The sequence below is a fragment of the Dermacentor albipictus genome, unplaced genomic scaffold (genome assembly GCF_038994185.2).
Source record: "Dermacentor albipictus isolate Rhodes 1998 colony unplaced genomic scaffold, USDA_Dalb.pri_finalv2 scaffold_51, whole genome shotgun sequence".
Taxonomy (NCBI): Eukaryota; Metazoa; Arthropoda; class Arachnida; order Ixodida; family Ixodidae; genus Dermacentor; species Dermacentor albipictus.
Genome location: NW_027225605.1, coordinates 586,027 through 611,870, shown reverse-complemented (window position 1 = coordinate 611,870; position 25,844 = coordinate 586,027). Strand labels below are relative to the sequence as shown.

The 25,844-nt window shown below is 47.1% G+C and overlaps 1 protein-coding gene and 1 long non-coding RNA gene across 2 annotated transcripts in view; both read left to right on the top strand.

Moving 5' to 3' along the window:
* LOC139052990 (uncharacterized) overlaps positions 1–25,844 on the top strand; it is a 95,810-nt gene that overhangs the window by 63,915 nt on the left and 6,051 nt on the right. Inside the window, exon 4 of the mRNA XM_070530124.1 lies at positions 24,261–24,365. Coding sequence (XP_070386225.1) covers positions 24,261–24,365 — 105 coding nt within the window. The remainder of the gene's footprint in view (positions 1–24,260; positions 24,366–25,844) is intronic.
* Positions 8,744–13,067, top strand: LOC139052991 (uncharacterized). The gene is made up of 2 exons (XR_011510162.1): positions 8,744–9,035; positions 10,795–13,067. It is a non-coding gene; the product is annotated as an uncharacterized lncRNA (long non-coding RNA).

Sequence of the window (25,844 nt, the reverse complement as noted above, 5' to 3'; positions counted from 1 at the left end):
TATTTTGTCCCAAAATGCTGACCACAAAGTTAACGGACAGCGTGCGTTTGACATATATAGGAAAGGAGGAAAGAAATTTTCAAGTTCGGTCCTGATAGCAGCATAGTCTCCTCTGTCGTAGCTGTACACTTTTCTTTGCGGAATTCGCGCCATCCGTGCTCGCTGTATGTTAAGCTCTATGATAACTGCCCGGTGGTCACTAATACCTGGGCAAAGAGTAACTTTTGATAATATGTTCAGCTGATTGCAAAGTACTAAGTATAAAATTGAATTTTGTCGCGTACGTTCCAATACGTACTGCTGCAATCCATTTTTTCCGAGCAGTTCTTGGAACTCTGTGTAAATTCGGGAGCTATTACCAGCCACACATCCGTCATTCCAGATGAAGTCTGGCATAATTGAAATCCACCCCTAGAAATACGCTATTAGGCAGAAGAGATAGCATCTCAGACAGCAATCCGAGTGAGTCGCTGCTGCTGGGTGGGTGGTAGTGTGTCCCGTACACTACATTGTTTCCGTTAGGTGATTTCACTAGGCAACAGAGAGACTCACAATTGTTTTCAAATAAAATTTGTGTACTTCAGAATGCATTTGATATCAAAATGAATACTCCCCTGCCATGTCCATGCCTATCTTTCGGATAGACAGTAAAACCAGGCGGAAAGATTTCTACATTAAGTACAGTCTTGTCTAAGCACGATTCGGTGCCCATCACAATCTGAGGTTTAACAGTGGCTACTAAAGACATCAAGTTATCAACTTTGTTCTTAATGCTGCGACAATTTACAAGCAGGACAGAGAGCCGTTCAGGCAGCGCGCAACGTGCTGGGTTATCTTTCGGAGGAACGGAATTCGGAACGCGTCATTTGCCTCTGTCCAGTCGCGCATGCGGCTGAAGTGGAACTGGCATCCGCATATTGCTATCCCAGACAAACGTTTGCCCATTGATGATCAATTTATCACAACTCAAGCGAACACAATTTTCTTTGTTTTCTCTTTTTTTCTTTCGCGTAATTCCAAAGCTGACGTCTTTATTCTTGTACGGCTCGGCTGAAATCTACAAAGATGCTGTACGAAGTGCCTTTTAGTCTGTAAGCGTTTTTAAAGGCGTTTTCTCTAGCCTTCCACTTTGAAAAACATGCTACTATGGGCCGGTTTTTGCTTTCTCCGAAAACGCCTACGCGATGAGCCCGTTCAACCAAAATATCATCAAGTTTCATCACATCTTTGCATATTCCACTAATTAGTTTTTAAGACGCCTCCAACGTCTCGTTATGCTCCCTGTCAGGCAACCCGAAAAAGACCAGATTCTGTCTGCGGCTTCTATTTCCCAAGTCGTCTAGTTTAGCCATACATTTATCGTGTATTTTTTCCACCCGAGCAATACGACTTTCTGCATTGTCTGTCTTCTCTGTTAAGCCCGTAATTTTGGATTCTAATTTGGATTGTCTTGCTGTAATTTCCGTTAACTTCACAAGCACAATTTCCTGGCCTGTTTTCATTTCTAAGAGAATCCTTTCAATGTTTGTCATTTGGTCACGTTCAACAGCATTCATGGGCCCTGGATTTAGTTCTACATGCCCCGATAGGGGCAGTGAGATTTCGGAAAGCGTCAGAAAGCCGTCGTAGATAGAGAATAGTATAGCATCAACGAGGCACAGGCTGGCACGTTCAAGACATTCAATCATTTGTCGCTTGCTAATGGGACGCGACACTCTTAAAAGCGTAACGTTGTTAGAGCGATAACACTTAGTTCCATTTAGGTAACTGACCTGGTACATGAAGAAGCGTGAGTTTGTGCCGAAAAAAGCATCGTGCCCCAGTCGCTCTAGACTTGGCTAGTCCTTTATATGGCCAGCGTGCAGCGTAACCGGAAAGGTTCCCCTATGCGCAGATTCCATTTCGGTGCATCGGAGATTATACACGATTTCTAGCAAATAATTTTGCGGACCGCGTAAGACACGAGCAGATGATTGAAGACCAGTTGTAGCGGCATCTGGCCAAAGTTTGGTGAAGCCATGTTCCACCGTGAAGTCGACGTTCGCCACCACAGCGAAGAATCCGAGCAGTAAATGGTACATGAAGAAGCGCGAGTTTGTGCCGAAAAGAGCGTCGTGCCGCCATATCATATAACTACAGGCCTCTTGTGGTCACTATTTTTTTGTTGAACTTCCGTGTCACTATCCTTCTTTAGGTGCTTTAATAGCTTTTCAGCTATGGCCGACATTAGCGGGTCGGTAGCCGGCGCACAAAAGTCGGTCAACTTGACCTGCAAAGCAGCGCTGCATGGTACGATGACAGGATTTCCTACGGGCATTTGTGAGACAAAGATTAGTTATGCTTAGCTTAACCAGCTTAGAATGGGCTGAGTTAAATGATAAAAGGGGTGTCCCACTTCTTGGTTCGTACATCCAGCTTACATGGTCACGTGAACGGAGTAAATTGAGGTCTAAAAATCGAAAGCTTTTGTCAGTGAGCATCTTATGGGTGAACACGAGTGGATGAAAGCAGCTGTTAAAGGTTTTCACAATTTCGCTTCATGTGGGCGGAAAGCAGCGTTGTAGCAATCTATAAAGACGAAAAAATCATCTACACAGCGGCATACTTTGACGACTCTTTGTTTATCTAGCATGCTCAATAGCAGCCGCTTATGATGAGCAAGGTAGATGTCACTCAAGACAGGGGCCAGGCATGAGCCAATGCCCATACCACTGTGTTGAATGTAGGTCCGCTCATTAAAAGATACAAAAGTGGATTTTAGGTAAAACTACAAAAGTTCAGTAAGGCTGCTGTTATGAACACAAGTGCGATTCTGGAGAACTATTGCACCATAGGAATCAATGGCGTCCTCAACACACTGCAACAGCTGTCGTGCGGTAAAGAATAATATAAATCGTTTATGTCTACTGAAAAAGCTTGTAAGCCCTTGTTATTCTCTTTGAGGAAGTTTGTCAAAGCGTCCAAGTTCGTTATTAAAATGGAGTCGTCCACAGTAAGCAAGTTCTGTTTATCTTGTGAAAACAGAGCCACATATTTCTGCCACGCCCCTCTATCTGTTACAATAACCCGCAAGTGCCAGTCAATTTTGTGTGCTGGTCGTGAAAAACATGTCAAGGCTCAATTTCTTGCGCTTATCGACTGCTTTGGACAGTTTTTCGAAACCCAACGCATCGCACAGCTTTTTTGCTTTGGATTTAACTTTGGGCAACGAAATGGCAACCCAGGGTCGAAAGACAATCAACGGCAGGGGTAGCTTTCGTGAGGAACAAAGAATTAGGAAAAGCCACAAATCCACCTTCTTTGTCTCAAAGCAAAAGAGCAAGGGACTGCTCTTTAAAGTAACTCACAACGTTCCTGATTTGAAGCTTCTTCCTTGGCGGCTTGAAGCGTGAAATCACATCTACATCCTCAGCAACACACCTGTGCACTTCGACCTCAGGAGGCTACTTGCCTGACGTAGGTGATTAGCTCGTGCGGTGAAATGGCAGGTTCTGTGCGAAACTTGGGCCCAAGGCTCAAGAGGCCACTGACCACAAGAGGAAAATATTCATACCATATTTTCATAACGTCTCTCACAGATTAAAAAAGATTGGCCACAAGGGTAACGTGGAAGTAGTGTTTTCTGCGCCGATTACTCTACGCAGGCTCTGTACTGTCGTAAACGCGTTCCATCGGCGTACTACTGTCTGTTCGACTGTGCACAAGAAGCGTTTTCAGTCATGCGTTGTTGGAGTTGTTTATTCTATTTTAAAGGGAAGCTGAAACGGTTTTCAATTTCCATGAATTGCTGGGATTGGGAAGAACAGACCTAATAATTTACGGTTCTGAAATTTTTTTCTTTGATTTGTTAATATAAGGGGCGGAAATCGCTTTCTAAATCACCCCCGCGGACACGCCCCCATCGCTTCCCGGAGCGCCGGTTGAGGTGGTTGCCAGAGAGAACCGGCGAGAGTGACGTCACTGGTGGGGACCGAGCTGCCGGACCGGCGTGCTGGCATGCGCTGGCATGCCTCTTTCCGTCCTGCGCTTTACTGAACGACGCTACGAGAGATTTGCCGCCGCCGCCGCTCACGTTTGTTTTGCGATTTTCGTAAACTGTTTTCCTTCTGTGCTGCGTGAGGGCCTACAGCCAAGGGCGCCCAACATGCCCTCGTTCTGTGCAGCATTCGGCTGCGCGAACACACGCGGGCGAGACGATGTGGTGTTTCACAGGTTCTCGAAGGACAAGAAGCTTGCAGCGCAGTGCGGTGAGGAGAGATAAGTTCGTGCCGACGAAATCAACTGTGCTGTGCTCGGACCATTTCCGCGATAGCCGGATAGCCGTACGACAAATGCGGAAACGCGTTGTTGCTAGCGTTACTATACTCCGTTTCATACATCAGGTGCAACGCTGTGGAGGCTTGAGATACTTCTTGCAGTGGCTGCGTTCGCACATAGAAAAAGTTCGCTGTTTCTTGACCCGATTTTTGAGAAAACTTTTCATATATAAGCTCGGTTCTGAATGAAAAAAAAAGAATTTACCCATAGAAACAATCCGTGTACTTTACTTATACGGCTGCTAACACGTTCTATTAAATCAATTTTCCTTTCGGCATTCTTTATTGCAGCCCGTCACGGCAGCTTCACGTGCATGCTCGCGCGAGCAAACGCCGCTGGCACGCTGCGAACCATAGACGGAAACGCGCGCAGTAATAAATTTTGGTGACCGGACTTCGTGCGTAGCTTCCACAGCGTTGCACCTGAGGTATGAAATGCAGTATAGGCTTGCCTAGTGACATTCGACGTACGGTTGCAGTTATGTTTACCACACGGCGGTGCTAAAACTGCCTAATATCTTTATGTCAACAATAGCATGGAGCGCGCATACTGATTCTTGATCGAGCCACAATCGCAAAGTCGTTGAACCATAGTATGAATATTGCAGATATAATCCCCTTGACCATCTCGATCTGGATGTGTATGACAAGCAACTTCCATGACTGTACCTCCCAGCACTGCATGTGCGCGCTTTGAAACGCGGCACTTATGTTCGCGATCGTGTATCAACGCTCAGAAAACCACGGGACTTATGACAAGCAGCGGCAAGGTGCTTGACATCGCGGAATTGTACCCGTGTTTACAATCTAATGAGAAGTTAGTGCTTCGGCATTCTTCCAGCAGCAAGTTCCGAGTGACACTTTAGCGCATTTTTTCTCCCGTCATTGGAACGTGCAGCTACATGAAAAAAAAGCATACGTAACAGCTAAGATTTCCAACGCGCGAGAAGGTGCACACATCGCTCTCAGCACACTCAACATCGTCGTTGCGGCCGTTGCCGCCATCGTTTTCCGTATCGGCTGTCGGTTCGAACATGTACATACGGCGAAAATACAAGGTGTCCGAGACAGCGAGAACGTTCCATAATGCTTACAACTCAGCTATGAAGCCAGAACAGAACAGCGTGCTACGCTCTGAAACGGCATGCGGCGGCGCCGACCGGCGACTGCCGCCATTGACGTCACAGCGGCTCCGACCAATCACGGGCAACAGCGGCGTTCGCGCGATACCCTGAGGCGCTGGTGCGCGTTTTCATGAAAAAACAGCCGCTTGCGCTTGTTTCCGCCCTTTTTGAACGAGATATTCGTGTTTAGGGGACTCAAAACTGTAGAATGCCGCAGAGAACTCATTTTTTTCGGAAAGTGTTTCAGCTTCCCTTTAACATCATGCGAGAAGAGATATATATGTCAAACTGGTCGCTGCCTTAATGAAAGGCTAAAAGAACGTAATTACAATGTGCACCGGGCTCTACAGGGACACGTACGAATTCACTGTCGCGACTGCGGATGCAAACCGAATTTTTATCGGTGTGAAGGGCTAAAAAATCACCGATCACAACTTATGCGGGAGATCACTGAAGCCGATTTCATATCAAGGGCTGGCAGCACGTACGTTAGCGCGCCATCTTCGTGCCTACCTCCACAGGAAGCAATATTTCTTGATCAGTTTAACCTTGCATGACTAAATTGCGCGTTCTGTGACCCACGATGGTGTAGCCTTCTATCAGTGTGACGTCTTGTGAAGTGTTGCGACGACTTGTCCTGATGCTTTCTTGTAGGTATATATTTCGTGCAACTCGCTAATCAACCAGTTCTAAGTCAGCGCTCTGTTCCTTTATCTGGCCTGCTCAGCTTGTTTCTTTCTTTGTATGTTGTACTGTACCAGTTCTAGAACACTAAAGGGGCGACGTCGTGGCTGTTGAGAAGCTCGTCGAGTTCAGTGGTTCTTTGTCTTAAGGTAAAGTTAGGTATTGATGTCGGATCACGGCTGCGTCGCGTTGACCTGTGACTGGTACCTGGCGTTGTCAGGTCGTCTTTCGTCGTCGTGTTCTTTGCTTCTAGAATTGGCGGGGTCTCATTAGTATGTCGTCTAGACAGAATTTTCGGCGTCTTAGTCGTCGGCGGAGTACTTTCGTCAGTACAACGAACAGCAAGCGCACCTTCATCGGTCGCTGCTTTTAGTTTTTCTGGTATGGGCTCTCCGAGCGGCCCCGGGCTGTGCTAGTGTATGGACGGCGCTGCGGCGACAGGTAGCGGCCTGGTGATGGCGCACGGGAAGGTCGTCGAGGGCTCCACTGGGTAGCGGCGATGTAGTCAGTGATATCGTGAGGGCGTTCACCTTGCTGCGGGCGCGGAGCTGTGACGGCGGAGCCTCCAAGTCCCATCTCCCGGACATCATCGCTAGACGTGATCCGCTTCTCCGCAGTGGTAGCAGAGTGGGAGGTGCTCAGGAGCGCGCCAAATGTCCGTTTTCCTAGGCTGGTTGTGCTGGTCGACGGGCGGGCGTGCTGGTGGCGGCGGCGGATGGCGGGACTGCGTCGTTACAGCGGCCTGGCGCAGGCGCGGAGAGGGAACGTGACGGGGGGCCACGGCAGAGTATGTCATCGCTTCCGACTGAGGCTGTGGCGATTGAGGAACTTCGAATGACTGTTGGTGCTCCTCTCGTACGATGTCGGCAACCGAAGCCACTTGAGGCTGTGATGAAGGGAACAGCCTATTTTGCTCCTTCCGCACGACCGCTCTGACAGTCTCGCGCAGTGACTGAACTCCGGCATATTTTGTTGAGTTGGTGCGGCAGTTGAATTGCCGGTTCCACATTTCCAGTGTCTTCTCGATGCCAGTGGGCTAGCGAAGAAACTCGTCGACGGTCTTCAGTGGGCTTCGTACCATTCCGGCGAAATGTTCCTCTTTCACATCGCGCATGCGTACGCGGTCTTTCTTCTCTTCGGACATTTCCGGGTCGGCATGGCGGACTAGGCGGCTCATTTCTTCTGTAATGGTGGCAACATTTTCGTTTGGTTGCTTCACTCGGGCTTCCAATAGAACGTCGGCCCTTTCTTTCCGGACAACGCTTGTGAAGGTGCTCAGGAATTTACTGCGGAACAGGTCCCATGTTGTAAGTGTGGACTCCCGATTATCGCAGGATGTCCTCGCTGCATCTTCCCAGGAGAAGTATACATGGCGCAGTTTATCCCCAGAGGTCCAGTTGTTGAAGGCTGAAAGCTTTTCGAAAGTCTCGAGCCATGTTTCTGGATCATCCGTCAAAGCTCCCTGGGAAGTAGGTGGCTCCCTGCGTTGCTGATGCACGATGGCGGATACTGAAGCTGCCATTGTTGTTGACTTGGGGATGTTCTTTCTGGTCGGCTCAGGTCAAAGACCACGCTCCGGGGGCAGGTCCTGTAATCTACGCCTTGCTCGAGGGTCCGGGGCGACGTTGGTGCTCTCCTCGAGCTTCGATCGCGGCTTTGCGGGCGCGTTCGGTACCTGAACGCACGAGCACCTCTACCAGATGTCACGTAGTAGTGACGGTGAAGAAAGCAGCCAAAACTGCGATCAGGGAACTAGCTTTTTATTCCGCAAACGTGTGCCCTCGAAGACAGGCTACACTCATAGAAAGGCGACAGTGGCGAACGCAGTCGGCAATCGTCGGAAATCTGATCAGCGTTCAAATGCTTTGGCTTTTATACATGAGTCGTCGAATGTTCCAGAGTAATCGCTGTGACTCACGTGTCTTCCACACAGTTCAACATCATTCACGTCACGCGGTGAAATCAGAATACATAAGGTTTGGGGTGTGATCTTGTACGTGTTCCAAAATAGAACGGAGGCGGTTCGTTCCACTGAGCCAAATACGATTCGTCAATATGAACTGTGCCGATCGCCATGACATCAATTGTGACGTGATATCTGCTGTCAATCATTCCGTGTCGTCTGCTATCGGACGAACGGAACGGAACATACCGCCTATTTCGTGACGTAAAGAACGAACCGCCTCCGTTCTGTTTTGGAACGCGTACAAGATCGCACCCTTGGGGTGCGATCTTGTACGCGTTCCAAAATAGAACGGAGGCGGTCCGTTCCACCGAGCCGCACACGCTTGGTCAGTTTGAACGGTGTCGAACGCCATGACGTCAATTGTGAAGTGATATCTGCTGTCAATCATTCCGTGTTGTCTGCTATCGGACGAACACAACGGAACGGACCGCCAATTTCGCGACGGAAAGAACGGACCGCCTCCGTTCGAGTTTGGAACGCGTACAAGATCGCACCCTTGGTGTCAACAGACAGTTCATAGTGTGACGTCAGCCTGCAGATAAAACACGAGCACACTTCTTTGGCTGTCATCCCGCACTTATCACAAAAGTCATGTGACTAGCGCTTCTGTTTATATTGCCCATCATCGGAATAAACGGGGCATTCCCTTTATCACCGCCCTACAATGCGTGTTTGACAAGGTGTCAGAAGTGGGATCGGCCGCTCCCGAAATAGACCGTCAGGGGCGTATGCAGTCCGATAGAGCGGAGCAGTAGCTCGCAAGCGGTGCAAGTCTTCACGGAAGGCACGGCAGCAACGAGCGTCCAGCAACGAACAACAATGGCTGGGATAAAGCCTCCGCAGCCATTTGATTACCACAACACAGCAGACTGGCCCTCCTGGATTGAGGAATTCCAAGACTACAGCTTCGCATCCGGTCTCAGCGAGAAAACGGAAGAAATTCAAGTAAGAACCCTTCTTTACAAAATGGGCCGCAAGGCAAGAGAGATTCTTCGCTCGTTAGCGGTAAAAGACGAAGACCTGAAGACTTTCAAGGTCGTAAAGGCAAAGTTTGAAGCCTATTTCGTTCACACGAAGAACAGTGTATGAGAGCGCCCGTTTTAACAGACGTCGTCAACAGCCAGGGGAAACTGTAGACGAATTTGCAACCGACATCCACAAGTTAGCAGAGCGATGCGACTTCGATAACATGAAGGACCGTTTAATAAGGGATCGCTTTGTAGTTGGCCTTCTAGACGAAGCGCTGTCGGAAGAGCTTCAAATGGACCCTAAGCTACCATTGGCCACCGCACTAGCAAAGTCCCGAACAAGCGAAACGATAAAGCAGCTGCAAGCGGACTTGAAACAGCGGGAGAGTACGAGCGCCGAAACATATGTTGTAGCGGTAAAGAACAAGAAAACAGAACAGAAGAAAGAATGGAATGCTACACTTGCGCATCGCAAGCATACCGCTTCTGTAAAAAGCTGCACTTATTGCGCAGGTTCGATGCACCCGCGAACTAGTTGCCCAGCGAAGCACCAAAAATGCTTTTACTGCCAGAAGCTAGGGCATTTCGAAAAGGCTTGTCGAAAGAGAACGAAAACTTGACGGGGTAACGGCACCGGGCTGCCCAGATAACGGCTGCCCAGATAACGAGCGCCAATTCCTCGGCACAGTTACACCGCGACAAAGCAAGTTGTCTGCGCACCTCGTGACGGTACAGATAAACGGCCATGAAGTAAAAATGAAAGTCGATACTGGAGCAGAAGTCACGGTCGTGGGGGAAAATTTCCCAGGAATGCCAAGCTATCTTGAGAAAGCAGGAAATCTAAGGGGACTAAGTGACGCAAGCATTGACACGTGGGGAAAGTTTCAAGCCGAAATCGCATGGAAGGACAATCGCTGCGAGCAGACAGTGTATGTCGTAAAAAACTTGCACATGCCTTTACTGGGGCTACCTGCAATAAATGCCCTTGGGGTAATTCGATTTTTAGACGAACTAGAAACGTCCGACGAGGTCGCGAGACAGTACCCAGGGCTATTTCAAGGAATCGGATCTATAGCAGGAGAGCACGCGATACGGTTGGCAGAAAATGCAATCCCCTACGCAGTGTCAACCCCGCGCAGGATTCCTATCCCGATGAAGCAAGCGGTTAAGGAGGAACTTGACAGGCTTGAGCGGGAAGGCATGATTAGGAAGGTCGAGGATCCGACTGAATGGTGTGCGCCAATTGTGCCGGTTATGAAGTCATCCGGCTCAGTCAGGATTTGCGTCGACCTCACTCAACTAAATAACTTCGTAAGAAGAGAGCGCCTCCAATTGCGAACCGTAGAGCAGATCATGGGATGCTTTCAGGAAGCCTCTGTGTTCTCGAAACTAGACGCAAGCTCAGGATTTTACCAAATCCTACTTGCGGAGTCGTGCGAAACACTCACCACTTTCATAACGTCATACGGCAGGTACTGCTATCGCAGACTGCCGTTTGGTATAACCTCGGCACCAGAAGTTTTTCAGAGGAAGTTCACGCAAGTCTTTGAAGGATTAGACGGTGTTTTGAACTACATGGACGATATTCTTGTGTTCGGCGCAAATAAGTCAGAGCACGACTCTCGCTTACACAATGTGCTCGGAAGGCTACAGCGGGAAGGAGTGACGCTGAACAAAGAAAAAATGCTGTTTTTCAGTGCAGGAAGTATCCTTCCTTGGCATGATCTTTGGCGCAGGTGGCGTGCGGCCGCATCCTGAAAAAGTGCGGGCCATCACAGAATTTCCGAGGCCGCAGAACGTAACGGAAGTTCGCTCTCTTCTGGGAAAGATGGACCATCTTGCTAGGTTTCTTCGAGATGCAGCGTCTATGAGCGCGCCTCTACGCAGCCTTCTGTGCAAGGACAATGAGTGGTCGTGGGGACCGCTACAGGAACAAGCGTTTTGCAAAATCAAGGAAACCATCAGCTCGGACAGGTGCCTCGCCATGTACCACCCTCTCTACGAGACAATAGTCTCGGCTGATGCTTCATCGTATGGTCTTGGTGCTGTATTATTTCAGATCCAACCATCCGGGGAACGACGACCGGTTGCTTATTCCTCGAGATCGCTGACAAAGACGGAACAAAAATATTCTCAAATAGAGAAGGAGGCGTTAGCTCTGACATGGGCAGCTGAACGTTTCGACGAATTTTTTAAGAGGTATGTCATTTTTGTTCGAAACAGATCACAAGCCTCTACTTCCGTTGCTCGGTCGTGATCCTCTGGACGGTATGCCGCCTCGCATCCAAAGATTCAGAATGCGTTTGATGAAGTACTGCTTCACACTAACGCACGTTCCCGGCAAAAGCATTGCGACAGCCGACACCTTATCAAGAGTACGAGCGAAGGCTACTAACCATACTCTATAGGCGCCTTGACAGACTCGGACGTATCTGCTTTCGTCGATGGAACCGTTCAGGGCCTACCGGCTACAGAAAGCATGCTTAATCTCATACGAGCTGAGCAACAAAAAGACCAGGAATGCTTGTCATTGCTGAAAGCCTGCCACCACGGGTGGCCAAGAAAAGAAAGGCTCCCAGACGTTTTGAGGCAATTTTGGCCCGTCCGTGCTAACATTTCAGTTTGCAAGAACCTGTTGCTGAAAGATGCTCGCATTATTGTTCCGCGAAGTCTGCGGAAGGAAATGATCGAACGACTACACGAAGGGCACCAAGGTATCGATCGCTGCAGAGAAAAAGCAAAGGAATCAGTTTGGTGGCCGGGGCTCAGCAAAGAGATAGCAAAAGCTGTAGCTGATTGCCATGTGTGTGCGAGTGAACGTGTTCAGTTCGCGGAACCAATGATTCCCTCGGAAACGACAGAGCTACCATGGCAAAAAGTCGGCGTGGACTTATTTGAAATAAAACGCGCCGTGTATCTTGTTGTTGTGGATTATCATTCCAGATATTCGGAGCTGGCCTTGCTGAAAGGCGATACGTCATCAGAAGCGGTTATCAACCATCTGAAGAGCATCTTCGCCAGGCACGGCATCCCAAACACCGTGGTATCCGACAACGGACCACAATTTTTCTCGTTTGCTTTCAAGCATTTTTCAAGCCTGTACGGGTTCAAGCACGTCACAACGAGCCCGGTCTTCCCGCAAGCCAACGGCGAAGCTGAGCGCATGGTAAGAACGATAAAGCTACTTTTGAAGAAAGCAGAGGACCCCTACATTTCTTTGCTGAACTATCGGAACTCGCCGGGCCCCACAGGTTACAGTCCAGCACAACTTTTGATGAGCCGTCGATTGCGCTCAAGAATACCTTGCGTTCAATCTCTGCTAAAACACTGTGTCGTTAGCTCTTCGTGGCAGAAAATGGATGAGGAATACAGAAACAGGCAGAAAAGATACTTTGACAAGCGTCATGCTGCCAGGTCTTTGCCCAGACTTTCTGCAGGAAATCGAGTGTGGCTGAAAGACAAGGGTGCTCCCGGAACTATCCTGCGGCCGTCCCAAACGCCACGGTCCTACTGGGTGGGGACCGACAAAGGCGCCGTTCGCCGAAACAGACGCCATCTCTTTCTACTGCCAGAGACGGAAGACGATGAAGGTGTTCCATCGGCGGTTCAACGGGATCACCATCAAGAAGAGATCGACGTAACACCGGAGCCACAAGTTCCCGAACAGCCCGCCAAATTACCGGCTACAACGCCAGTGAAGTATGCCGGTGTGCAGCAGCCGTCGGATGGTCACGCCAGCGAAACCACCGGACATCGTAGAACCACCCGCTGCGGTCGCATAATCAAGACGCCGAAACGACTTGGACTTAATGATTAACTATGAACTGTGTTGTTGAGTTATTGTGAATGTACTTAGCTTGCAAAAAGGGAAAGATGTGACGTCAGCCTGCAGATAAAACACGGGCACACTTCTTTGGCTGTCATCCCGCACTTATCACAAGTCATGTGACTAGCGCTTCTGTATATATTGCACATCATCGGAATAAATGGGGCATTCCCTTTAACACCGCCCTACGATGCCCATCCGACACATAGAACCATCGTTAACTTTCGAGAAATTTCCGATACATGCAGCTGCGTCCTGCGCTGTGCGATAACATTTCTTAGGCGGTGAAACGTGGTCACCCGATAAACAGCTACATGTGTAACTATATACAAGGAGGTGACTGCGTGGGCCTGTACTCTAGCAGTTCAGAGCACCTAACACCGACAGTGACCTTTCCGCGCTTACTGCCGAAAAGAACAAAACCAGAGCACTAGAATTGAAACGAAGTATGAAATAATGCGCGTCGTAAGCATCTACCTGAATGGGCGTCTTGCTAGGTTTGCTAAAATTTCATTGATTGTTAAAGTGAGGCATTCTATTATCTTAGGCTTCCGCCAAACCATAGAGTTTCATAAAATTACAAGATTGAAGTGCGGCAGTAGTGTCTACAGGAGTTACAAGGCAGGGCAGTTTAGCAAGCATGGACATGATAGATAATACATAGACTTGCCCAAATGTCCTCCCTCCGACTTTAAATGTTTCCGTGACCTCGGAATGTGATCTTTATTAGGAATGTACTGCGTTATAAATAATTAAATGCACATCATTAAAAATTTCTGGCGACAGCATTCAAACGCGTGATCTCCAATACAAAAGCCCGCTATTCAAACCATTGCGCATGGTTTGGACAAACGGAAAAACTGCAATTACCAGCAATTATGCGTGTTGGCAGTCTTGTCACCTTCTGCAGTGAAAAATGTATAACTTGCTACGAAATTCAGCCCAATGTAGAGCCAGATAAAGCGTAATAAACGAAGTCACAAGAGAGAGAGAAAAAATACAAATGAAAGGCGGGTAGGTTAACCAGGACTTTTAACCAGGTTAACCAGGAACCAGGTTAACCAGAACAGAACCAGGTTAACCAGCCTGGTTAACCAGGTTAACCAGGCAACACTTTTCAGCTTTGTCTCATTGAGGTCACTCAGTCGGAATAACAACAGTCGCTGAATCTGGTAGCTTTCAAAAATCTCAGCAGCGCCTTTCTGGCTTTTTGTAGCTGCGATATGCGATGCCATGGTCCCAAGATCTTGTTCAAGGTGAACGGTTTTCTATACAAATGCTTTTGAGGTGTGCAGAGGCCATGTGTCATTTTCAAAAGATGGACAGTAGCACAGTAGATGTTCTATAGTCTCCTCGATACGGTAGGCATTGCAATCGGCGGTATCAGACATTTCAAACGTAGCCCCAAGAACGTCTGACTCTCCAAGTACGAAGACCAGACAAATCCATGTTGTACCCATCGTTCCTATGGTGGCTGAAAAATCGAAACACGAGAGTTCCCTCTTTAAAATGAGAAAACTCTGTACCAAACAGCCACTGCTAGAAGTGTCTCATTTTCTCTTGTTCAAACTCATCTATTCCTGCGATATATTAACGAACGGTGATCATATTACAATGAATGTGCAAATCATGAAAAGAAAAGTTAGCCAGCGGTTTGCGTTGCGACAAATTCACTTCGAGTCTGTTTAAACTTTATTTGCAGCATAGCTATTTGGTTTATAGAAAACGTCATGCTGGCGCACTGCTAGTAATTCACAATAAGAAATTACGCAGTATGACTCCATCTGCAGGAAACAATTTCAGTGTAGCGTACTGAACAGCTGCTTTGCATCGGCCGATCAAGATCACATTTATCTGTTCGAAAAGCGCATAATATGTACAAGCATTGTATTTGTAAAGTTAAGCAAGAAACCAATATGTCGCTGGCACGCAGGTGCATGGTTAGAGTAACATTTTTTTTCTTTTTTGATTGAAAATGAAAGATGGAAAGAACAGCAGAGATAAAGGCAAGGAAACGATAGAAAGGAGAGGGAAGGTCGTGAACGTTTATGAGAACTACAGTATCTCTAACAAGCCTATCAAGCGTAAATAAGTCAAGACCGCCTTCACTGTGCTGTGGTGTGACGACTGTATAGGTGGCGATCCAGAACTGTCTGCTCCGAAAGCGGCCGGTCGTCAGGAAGCGCCAGCGCGGTCGCGAGTGACTGCTTCAGTGCGTTGTATCGGGGACAATGATGACAAAGAACGTGTTCAATAGTTTCCTCGTCGACGAAGCGGTCAGACGCTGCAATATCCTGCCATCCGATGCCGAAGGTAAACGACTCCGTAAATGCGAATCCAAGCCACAATCGGCAAGGTACCGTTGTCTCGGGTAGGGATAACCCAGGTGGAGGATGAAGTTGCAGACAGGGGTCCAGTAGATTTAGACGTGTGTTCTGGAAACTACGTGTATTCCAGAACCATTGTAAGGCATCATGTTCAATCATTCGAAGTTTCGCTGCTGTATCTGTTCTTGACAGCGGTATTGATTCCGGCTCGCCGTCTTCATGAGCAGATCGAACAGCTTCATCGGCATGTTCATTGCCCATTCTGCCACAGTGGCTAGGGAGCCACTGAAGTTTCACGTCGTGTCTTTGCTTCGCGAGGCTCTCGGATGAAGAAGCCCTCAGATTTCTAGCATTAAGAAGGAAGGAAGGAAAGCAAGAAGTGAAAGGTAGAGAGGTTAACCAGATTAAGTTTTCGGTTGGCTTCTCTGCACACAGGGATGGGGTAAGGGGGCGGAACAGATAAGAAAACAAGAGAAGATAAAAACACAGGAAAGCATCGGTTGGCACATTCAATAGTTTTTCAATGAGTCCTGCTTTCTTTAAGAAGCACACTAGCGCATTTAAAGTAGTTCGTGCCGACGTCGTCTGGAACCAGGGTCCAAGAATTCTCCCTTCTGTGAGCGGACGGTTGTCAATCCTATCGAGCGTGGTGCTTAGGACTTGTCTTTTTGCACTGAACCGACGACAATCATGCAGAAGGTGCGCTATCGTATGTTTTGACGTGCAAACCACAATCTGGGTTTGTGGTCATTCCGAGGAGGTATGAGTAGGCATTGGTAAAAGCTACTCCAAGCCATAGGCGGCAGATGAGAGTTACCTACCATCATGGTAAGTCATGTGGGACGCGGAGCTTCGGATCCGAGATCTAGGGAACAAAAGCGCTGGATTTTAAAGTCTGCCGAATTCCACTGTACGATGTAAGCTCGCGAGCAAGCGCATGGAGCTTTTCCGCTGCGGCTCTTCTTGACAGCAGGATAGCAACGTAATCGGTGCTGTTATGTGAAGATAGAGCGGCTGTGTCTGCTTCCTCATTTCCAAGAATGCCACAGTGACTTGACTACCATTGAAATATGATTTCATGTTCTGTCTCAACCGCCCGATGGTAAATTTTCCGTGTGTTGGTGACAAGTCGCTCGTGGGGTCGGCGACGTAATGCAGAGAGCAAACTCTGGAGGCAGGCCTTAGAATCGCAGAAGATAGACCATTTCTGGGGTGTTGCCTCATGGATCAATTGAATTGCTACGTGCAGAGCTGCAAGTTCCAAAGCCATCGTAGATGTCAAGTGCGATGTTCTGAACATTATCACTGTATATTTTACTGGGAGAAATACTGCAGCTGCTGAACTGCGGTGCATAACCGACCCATTGGTGTAAACATATAAGTGGTGGCTATAGACCTCATGTATCAGCAATAATTCTGCCTGATTCAATGCTGTTGACGGTATTTTTGCCTTCATCTTGAGTAGTCACGAGATGACTCAAACTCGTATGCGGCCTAGTTGTTGGCGAAATGGTGAAAGATGGTGAAATGGTGTCCTTGCCACAAGTCGAACATGCACTTTTATAGCATTGACTGTAATGTATGTTGTTATAGAGGGATCACATGCTATGGACGATTGTGGCTGCTGTGAATGCATACTCAGGGAGACCGAGGAACGTCTGTAGAACCTATGATTTTATACACTCGAGTGTTCGAAGATTTGTTTTAGTGCTGCTTCCCAGCAGGGGCAGGCTGCATCTTGGGAAGCCTAAAAAAATGCGTTGTCCAGCATCGATTGCGCAGATGCGCCCCAAACTTTCCGGCTGCAAATTTGAATACATGGGCTATTGCAGTCAACCTATTTTTTACATGTTAAATATTTTCTAGCACTAGTTGTTCGTACGGTCCACAGCCTAAGGCAAAAAGCATGCAATGCAGAGCTACCTTGGAGTCACTGAAAATGCTCCACTTTTTTAGTTGGTTTCTCTCGATTTATGCGAAGTGGGCTACAAAGCGCAGGAAGCTCCGCGTCTGTTGATGCAGTTTCGAACTTCAAGGCCATGACTTTCGACGGTAGAATCGCTGAGCTTGCAGAACCATCCGCGGTGGTTGACCCATCAATGTAGAGATAGGTATGATCTTTGTATTGCTCGTCTAGCAAGGGCAGCGAAAGTTGCTTGAGAGCTGATGATGAGAGTTGTGCCTCCGTTCGATTTCCTGATACTGTCAATCGAACTTCTGGCTGAGCCAAGCTCCAAGGGAGATGAAAAGCTCTCGCTGAAGCTGTGTAATCTCATGGCAGGTGTACTTGATAAGGCAGTATCGTCCGACGGAACGGCGGTGTGGTCGGTCTTCTGGCAGCGAAACTAGATAGTGGAAAAGGGCGCGAGCAAGGTGCTTGACGTGTGCTGGGACGTGCAGCACTTTCAAACCAATGTGAATCTTGGCTGGGTAATCATGTGCAATTGCAGTGCAAATCATATTGATCGCAAAAAAGACGGGGACCGATGAAGAAAACACATAAACAGCCCTTTGTCCTCTGTCCCCGTCTTTTTTGCGGTCAATATGATTTGCAGTAAATACCAACTAGGCCAAACTGAAGTTCTTCTGAAGCAATTGCAATGGTTTTTGATCTTGGTGTACATCGTGGCAGCCCTAGGCAAATCCTAAGCACCTGGGCCTGAGCACTCTTGAGAATACGGATTTTACTTCTGCAGGTATTAGTTAGCATGGCCAAGCTGCACCACGGATACCCGAGAAACAGCGTTCGGTACAGTTGCATCATCAAATGTACTGAAGTACTCTAGGGTTTTCGTCCAAGAAACTTGAAAAGATGAAACATGGCTGTCAGTCGCTTCTTTGTTAGGCCACATGGTGACTCCAACAGGGGTCACGGTCGATGATTATCCCTGAAATCCTGTCTTCTCACAGAATGGATATTTTGTCCATCGATGGATATGGTGTACGAAATCATTGGCCTTCCGGCTAAACGCCACCAATGCATATTTTTCGGGAGAAGTCCTGATGCCTTGCTCCCTAAGGTACGTCGTTATCAATGTTGGAAATTTCGGCAGCCTTGCATACTCTTGAGGAGGCGCTGCACCAAATGCCCAGACGTAGATGTCATCAGCATAGATTGGCAACTTCACCGTATTTGGTAAGCAATCTGTCATGTCATTGAGCACAAGGTTGAAGAGCGTTGGGCTCAACACAACACCCTGCAGTATTCCATGGTGCGTTTAGTTTTGGGAAGTTGGGCCGCCTTCGGTATTCACCAATAGAGACCGAATATGTAACTAATTGAGTGCCCAACGATACAGTCGACTGCCGAGGCCAACAAACAACTCCAGAGCCTCTAATATAGCCTAATGAAGAATATTGTCATGTGCTCCTTTGATGCCGAGAAAAATGCGACAGATAATCGCTTACGCGCCTTTTGATGCTGAACGCATGTAACCAAATCGATGAAGTTGTCAATAGAGCATCGGTGACATCGAAAGCCAGTCATGGCGTCTGAATAAACTTCATAGCGTTCGAAGTACCATTCAAGTCTGGCGAGGATCTTTCGTTCCATCAATCTCGCAATGCGACTAGCCGGCACGATTGGGTGGTTTGAAATAACCCCCAAAGGAGACTTCTCAGGTTTGAAGAGTGGTACCAGGAGACTGGTCTGCCATTTTTTAGGAACAGCTTCATCCCGCCAGGACCCATTGAAAATGTGCAGAAATGCACTTCGCGCCTGTTCACCGAGGTGGCGCATTTGCGGTAAGCTATGCCATCTGGGCCAGGTGAAGCGCTGCGTCGAGCTATTGAGGGTGTACGGGAGATCCATGAATGAATTCCGCGTGCCTGGAACGTAGTGAAAGTAAGGGAACTTGTGCACGTTGACCAGCCTGAAATCATTGCACAGAAATCTTCCGCTAAACGTCTACGTGTCTTGTCGGCGTTGGAAGACCGCTAGGGCCTTGAATGGGAAACATTGTTCCGGGACAGAACATAGGTGTCTCACTGTTCTTCATATTTGAGGCAGTGGTTTAGGGCGTCAAAGGGCTCAATGCTTTGTCCATCGCTCGGATTCCAGTTTATCTATGCAACGTTGCATCGTCTTTGGAGTGGGCCATGCTGTCCTTTGATCGTGAATGGACTTTATGCGTCGCTTTCTTCATTCGGCGCGATGACGATTCGTGCGATGTCACTCCAAATCCTCGCCGAATTGCGAGTATTTCAGTGAGCACGTGAGCATGCACATAGCATTCTGCGCCACTTATTTAATAGCTTCTTGCAGCCCAGAGGACAGTCTTTTCTCACAAGCACCCTCCGGTAGGTTTTTGAACACAGTCAAGCATATTCTTCGTATTGTGTAAGCTGAATGAGTTCTAGACATTCGGTCGATCTTAACCATGTAATGGGAATGTAATCGCCGCCATGAGTATCAATGTCCAAAAGCCATTTTACTCGCTTGGCAAAGCAGCGTGATACAAAGATCAAGTCTTGGCAGCTTCTTGACACTGTCTCTCGTAGGAATTTAGGACTAGCGTAATTCAACAGCAAGAGGCCATGACTGGAGGCAAATGAAGGGAGTCTTCGTCCTACCGCGTTGACCTTTGCGCTTTCGCATATGGCTTGACGGGCGGTAAAGTCCACTGTGATAATCCCGGGACCAGGATATTGACACCTGTGCTTATTAATGAGAATAGACTGTTGGGCTAGTTTGCACTGCATAAATTGAGGCAAAGAAAAAAAAAACACGAGGACAAGAGAAATCTGTAAGTTGCCCATCTGTGTCGCTGTCAAAAAATAAATCATGTTTCTGTCATGGTAGTGGCCTGTAGTGGATAATTGTGCCGGAAAGAAATATATGTTGCGAAGTTGGCCTATTGTACGATGATATATATATGGTAACTACGTGCAATAAAAATTCTATTTTTAGTAGAGCTGTGCCTTCGTTTCCTACTCTTGTCCTCGTGTTTTGTTCTTGCGCTTTGCCTCAAGTTATACTTAGTAATCTTCTTCGGGTGAACGCTTTTCATTGGGTAACAAGTGTTAAACATCATCGCTCAGTGCAGGACGTGACTGCATGTATCGGAAGTTTCAGGAACATTATCGATGATTTTATTCATTGTCTGTTGTCACTGAAGCTTGTGTCATCTGACTGTATGAGTGACGCCAATTCTGTAGTGCTTCCTGGAAGACACACGGGCACCAGCGATTACTCTAACACCTTTGATAACTCATGTATGAAAGTCGACGCGCTGGACCCGCAGGTCAGATTTCCGACGGTCGCCGACTGTTTTTGCCGCTATAGTTGTTCTTCGAGTTTAACTCGCTTTTGAGGATGTAGGTTCAGCGAATAAAACACCAGTTTCGTCATTCACAGTTTTGCTGCTTTCTTCAACGTCCTACTATGTCACAATACGCTTTTATTATGTCTTCTAGTCTTTTGATGTCACACAGGCTTGATGTAAGCACCTATGAATGTAAATGCATCCTTTCTATTTTTGACGGTTAGCCGGACACACTGATTGTTGTCATGAGGTTGCACATGTTGTACGAGGTAAGTAGGCTCACGACGGATCAAGACGACGACCTTGCTACTTTCGTTGTTGGTTGAGGACGTAATTGACTCGTAGTTGGATGATGTGACTACATCGGATAATTTTGGATCGCAGATAACGATGATTCGAAGTCGATTGATATGAACAAACTAGCGAATATCAGCAATGCGAGATCTTACAATTATGGCGTACCACTGAATAATCGGTGCATCTCTGACCTTAAGGAATGATTGGACATTGTTAGCGAGGGTTGCTAGGGCAGAACTCATCGAGTCCAGCACTTGTAGTCCCCTTCGAGCAGATGGAGTTTCGACGCTGACCAACACTACTGCGGTAATATTGAATAAGAACTGCAGCATCGGAATCATTTGGCGGTTGATTGTTGGCACATCATCGACTGAAGTTTGCTACAATGGAGGTATCAATCATGCACGCTCCTTGGAAGGGTGGTGTCTGGGAGCGCCAGCCAGTCTCTTACAAGTGATGGCTTTTTAAGGCCCCTTTGGCATCTCGGGTGTGCTCGTACTTGAAGCTAATCTTTTTAACACGACCTGTGCAAGAAGTGTACGTCGCGTTCTACGCTTCCGTCACTAACGATGTCGATGAGCTGAGGTGTTACTAACCATTTGTTTCAGGATAGTGAATTATATTTATTACATAGGCAGTCTTTAAATATGGCTTCGTGAAACCCATCACACTTGTCACACCTAAGATTTGTTGCGCGGCACACGTCTGCACTGTGCGAGTCCATGCAATGTGGGCGCACTAGATTTTGTACAGGCTCTCCTCAGATGTGCAATCATGCAACACTTGTGAAATGAAAGCGGCTTTGGGACAAACGGTCGAACGAAGTGTCGGAAATGATTGACTTTGACATGCGAAAAGATAGTCTACCTTGAACACTATCTTCACGCAGTATCTGTGCCCAAGACGGCTTATGTGCGCTATGAACACTCTTTCACATGGCGGCTTAATCAGAATGGACAGGTCCGAGTTCGCAATTGCCAGATCGATGTTGTAGATTACGCAGGGCCTACAGGTTCCTTCCATTGGTATAACCGGTCGCACTTTGATATTCCTGAATTATGTTATCTGTCAGAGCTTGTGTAGCACATTTGCTCGGTTCGTGTCGATAGCCAAGACACTATTGTGCGTGTTTCGTCGGACCTCCTTAATTTAGTTTGGTGCTATTCCCTCAAGGAAAATGGAGAGAGCTTGCATGGGTAATTCTCGATAACTAATGGAAGAGTCCACAGGTATGAAGAAGATGGTGTCGGGCCTGCGCTCATGTGCCTGCAGGCTTGGTGTACTCCCAGGTGATGACGTCTTGATAAGCCTTCTTTTGGCCTTTTGGCTACTCGCCGACCCAAAGCTGTTATCCGACGAGAAATTGCCTAAGCCTGAGTAAACCTCAGTGTCTGCTGTTGTTGGACCAAGTGACTCGCTTCCTTGAAGACCTTGTCAAAGTAGACCTCTGGCCTGCCGGGCTGGCAAGCTCCACGTCCTTGGCCGCGTAAGCGGGAGCTTAAGTGGAGTTTTCACTGCTGGTGGATCAGGTGGCATGCGTCGATAAAGAGTTGGCTGTAATAGACCTCTGGCCATTGCAAACAGCAGCACTAAAGAAATGTTAAATTGTAGAAAGAATACACCACACATGGCTAATATGTTCTATATAATCATGTGTTCAAACACAGAGAATTCCATGACGCTATACGCTAAATATATTGGCGTTGTCTGGCGCATGTGCGCTACATAAACGTTACTTGTTCATGATGAAGTTGTTAGAAGTGAACTTTCTAGAAAAACTGGGGATATTCAACCGTAGCTAACATCTGTGAAACATATTCACGATTTGTAGAGAATGGCTGTATCTATAACTTAACTTGAGTAGCGAACGTTTATGAAGTGACTATGCGTTGTACTGTTTACATTGAATAATACAATGTTTCTGGTGGCCAGATATGAGACTGAAAGAAAACTAAAAGGCACTAGCGCCTACCCAGTGGCACATGCCTAGTCACCTCTGTGGCTCATAATTTTAGAGTGCTCTATCACCGGCATCGGCCCACGAGGATGGTAAGATTGGCTGCACTATGACTAAAATAGGCTCGCGAAAACGACGAGATAGGCCGCACTGCCACCGAGACCGACGCACCAGGCAGTGAGATATCCCACCCTTTCCGCAAAAGTTAGGCTGCACTCGAGGAAGTATGGCTCGCATTATCTTGATCTCTATTAAATGTTCACAAGAAACACTTCTTCCTGATGTCCATCTGTGAGCTCATAACACGCAGAAATAACCGCTCGCGTGGTTTGTGTAAAGTAAATCATTCAATCACTGCAACCACCAACTAAAATTTAAGTGGAGAAAGCAGATAAAGACGGGATCGGGGTGAGGGTGAATAAGACAAGCAGGATACGTCTACACATGGGGACTCTGATGCATGATAGGCTTTCATTACACCGAATTTTCTAGTGGCTCAAATAGCGTCCCACAAGGCCACTGCGTACGCCAACAGGTTGCTTAGCCTTGGCCATGATCTGGCGATCTGTGTGATGAGTTTGGACAGCTGGTGACTAGCGCAACGTCCTATTAATGCGTAAGCATACGGAGTGTCAAGGATGAAAAAAATGTCCATGTGTGTGAAGCTTGCGAAGCCAGTCACGTGGTAACAGTAGAGAGGGTTTTGGAGATCTGAAGCTTTCACGAACGCGTCCGTATGTATGCATATATGTAGTGCATCTGACGATTGTTTGTTTTTGAACAACACTTTTTACTGTGGGGAACGCGGTTTAAATCTTTAATACCTGGACCTCAAAGCGGTGCGACGTAACGCTAATGCATTTCTCTCGCATTTACCGCTGAACCACCACTCAATTTTTCATTCACTACTGCTTCACTCTAAATCAATTCACATTGGCTACTTATGTCCACACCTGGAGCATATTAGATACATCGGCAACTTCAGCGACCACCTGAAGATGCGTGCTTCAGAATCGTTAACCTTGCGTGATCTGTGGCGCGATATGGGCTTGCCGTGAAGGGAGCTGTGCCACTCATCAACTACGTCCAGGATGACCAGGCTTTCTGTTTTAGGCTTTCGGCTTAGCAGATTTTTTAATCTCTCAAAAGCATTGCAGAGTAATATGCACTAGGAGGGCGTTTGCCTTCATCATCTTTCTCCTTTAATACGCCACTTAAATGCTTTCATTAGGAGCAAACAACGGCATAAGAGCTGTCGAATCAACGAATAGACAAGCTCCGCCCACACCGATGGAAGTGCGACAGATGTGGGCGGGCCTGTCTAACGCACAGACAGGAGGTGCGTGCTATTCGGTATTGAATAGCGACATATTTAAGCTTCGGTATTTTGCTCCCTTTGAGTGCTCGGCTAAGCAAGCACTTCCGGGTAGAGCAGCTCGTGTAAAGCAAAGCGATGAAGCTGCCATTTGGAACAAATTTCTCAGTTTGCGTGTGTGCTTTTCTACGATTTCATGGTGATGTTATTTTGCAGAATCGCCGCTACTACCTCATTCCTTGGATAGTATGGGTGTCGGCGAGCTGCATTATACTAATCATCCTATGGTGCCTTCGGGCGATCATCGCCATCAAGGATCAGGTACAAAAGCACGTTGTCCTTTATACTAAACTTGGAGAGAACTGGGAGATAAATTATTCGTCACGAAATTTAACCTAGGTAGTTGATCTCATGTACACTCACCAGGTAAGTTTGCTAACTATAAATTAAAAATAACTATGCTAGAAGGAGAAAGTGATGCGCCCACTTTGAATTTATTATCCAGTTTAAGCTCCAGAGTAGATTGAAATCAAAGATTGCCGAGCTGGTGCATTGAGCCGCTGCATCGAAGTCTTCCACAAGTTGACGGCCTCGAGTACGAATTGACACAGATGGACATGAACGGATTAGTTGAATAATGCAAGGACACTAAAATTTCTCATGTATTAGTTATAACCTCAATAGTGTAAACTGACTTTGTGAAAACTGACCGTGGCGATTCTTACACACCTGAACTCTGCCGAGTGCGGCTAGCTTAGCAGGACTAACAGACATTGTTTGGGATATTATTGGCCTTAGTGAGATTAGAACTGAAGGCTTATACAATGCTGACTAACAGCCATGTCATCTCCTATAGAAGTCTCCCAGATAAGAAGCAATACAGGGTAGGAATGCTAATCTACATGGACATAGCGGGCAGTAATATTCAGCAGCATTATTCATAGGGTAGCAGTACTTGTAACCAAACTTAATGAGAGATTAAACGTATAGATTAAAGGTAGTACAAGCGTACACTCCAGCATATAGCTACGATGATCATGAAGTTGATCAGTTTTATGACGATGTTGAATTTGAGATGAGAAAAGTGGAAACTCACTGTATTGTAGTACTGGGGACTTCAATACAAAAGGGAAAACAAAGCAGGCTGGTGAACAAGCAGTCGGTAACTACAGCGTCGATTCTAAGAACGCTAAAGGAGATATGCTAGCAGAATTCACAGAAAGGAATAAGCTACGAATAGTGAACACTTCTTTCAGGAAGCATAGCAACAGAAAGTGGACCCGGAAACACCTTAACGTTGAAACAAGAAATGAAATTGATTTCATACTTTCTGCCGATATCGGCATAGTGCAGGATGCGTTTGGTAGAGTAAAGTGCAGTGATCGTACGTTCGTGCGGGCTAGGATTCACCTCAGTTTGAAGAGAGAAAGAGTAAACTTCTATTCCTGAGGTAGAGCTTGGAATTCATTCAATTCCCGTTAGCACCGATGTCACTTTTCTTGGCATACATCTTGACCCTAACCTTACATTTCGCTCTCACTTCCAACATCTCAAGCACAAGACTGCGTTTGGTATACGTGCATTAATCAAAGCTCGCCCTTTTTTTTCTCGTGAGGCTCTGCTAGCGTTGTATTATGCGTTCATTCATAGTCACATTAATTACGGCATTGTTTCATGGGGCAACACGTACGCTTGTGACTTATCATCAATTCAACATATCCAAAATCAGTCAATACGCATTATCACTTCTAGCTCCATGCAATCTAATGCCTCTTTGTTACTTCGAGCGTATAATATCTT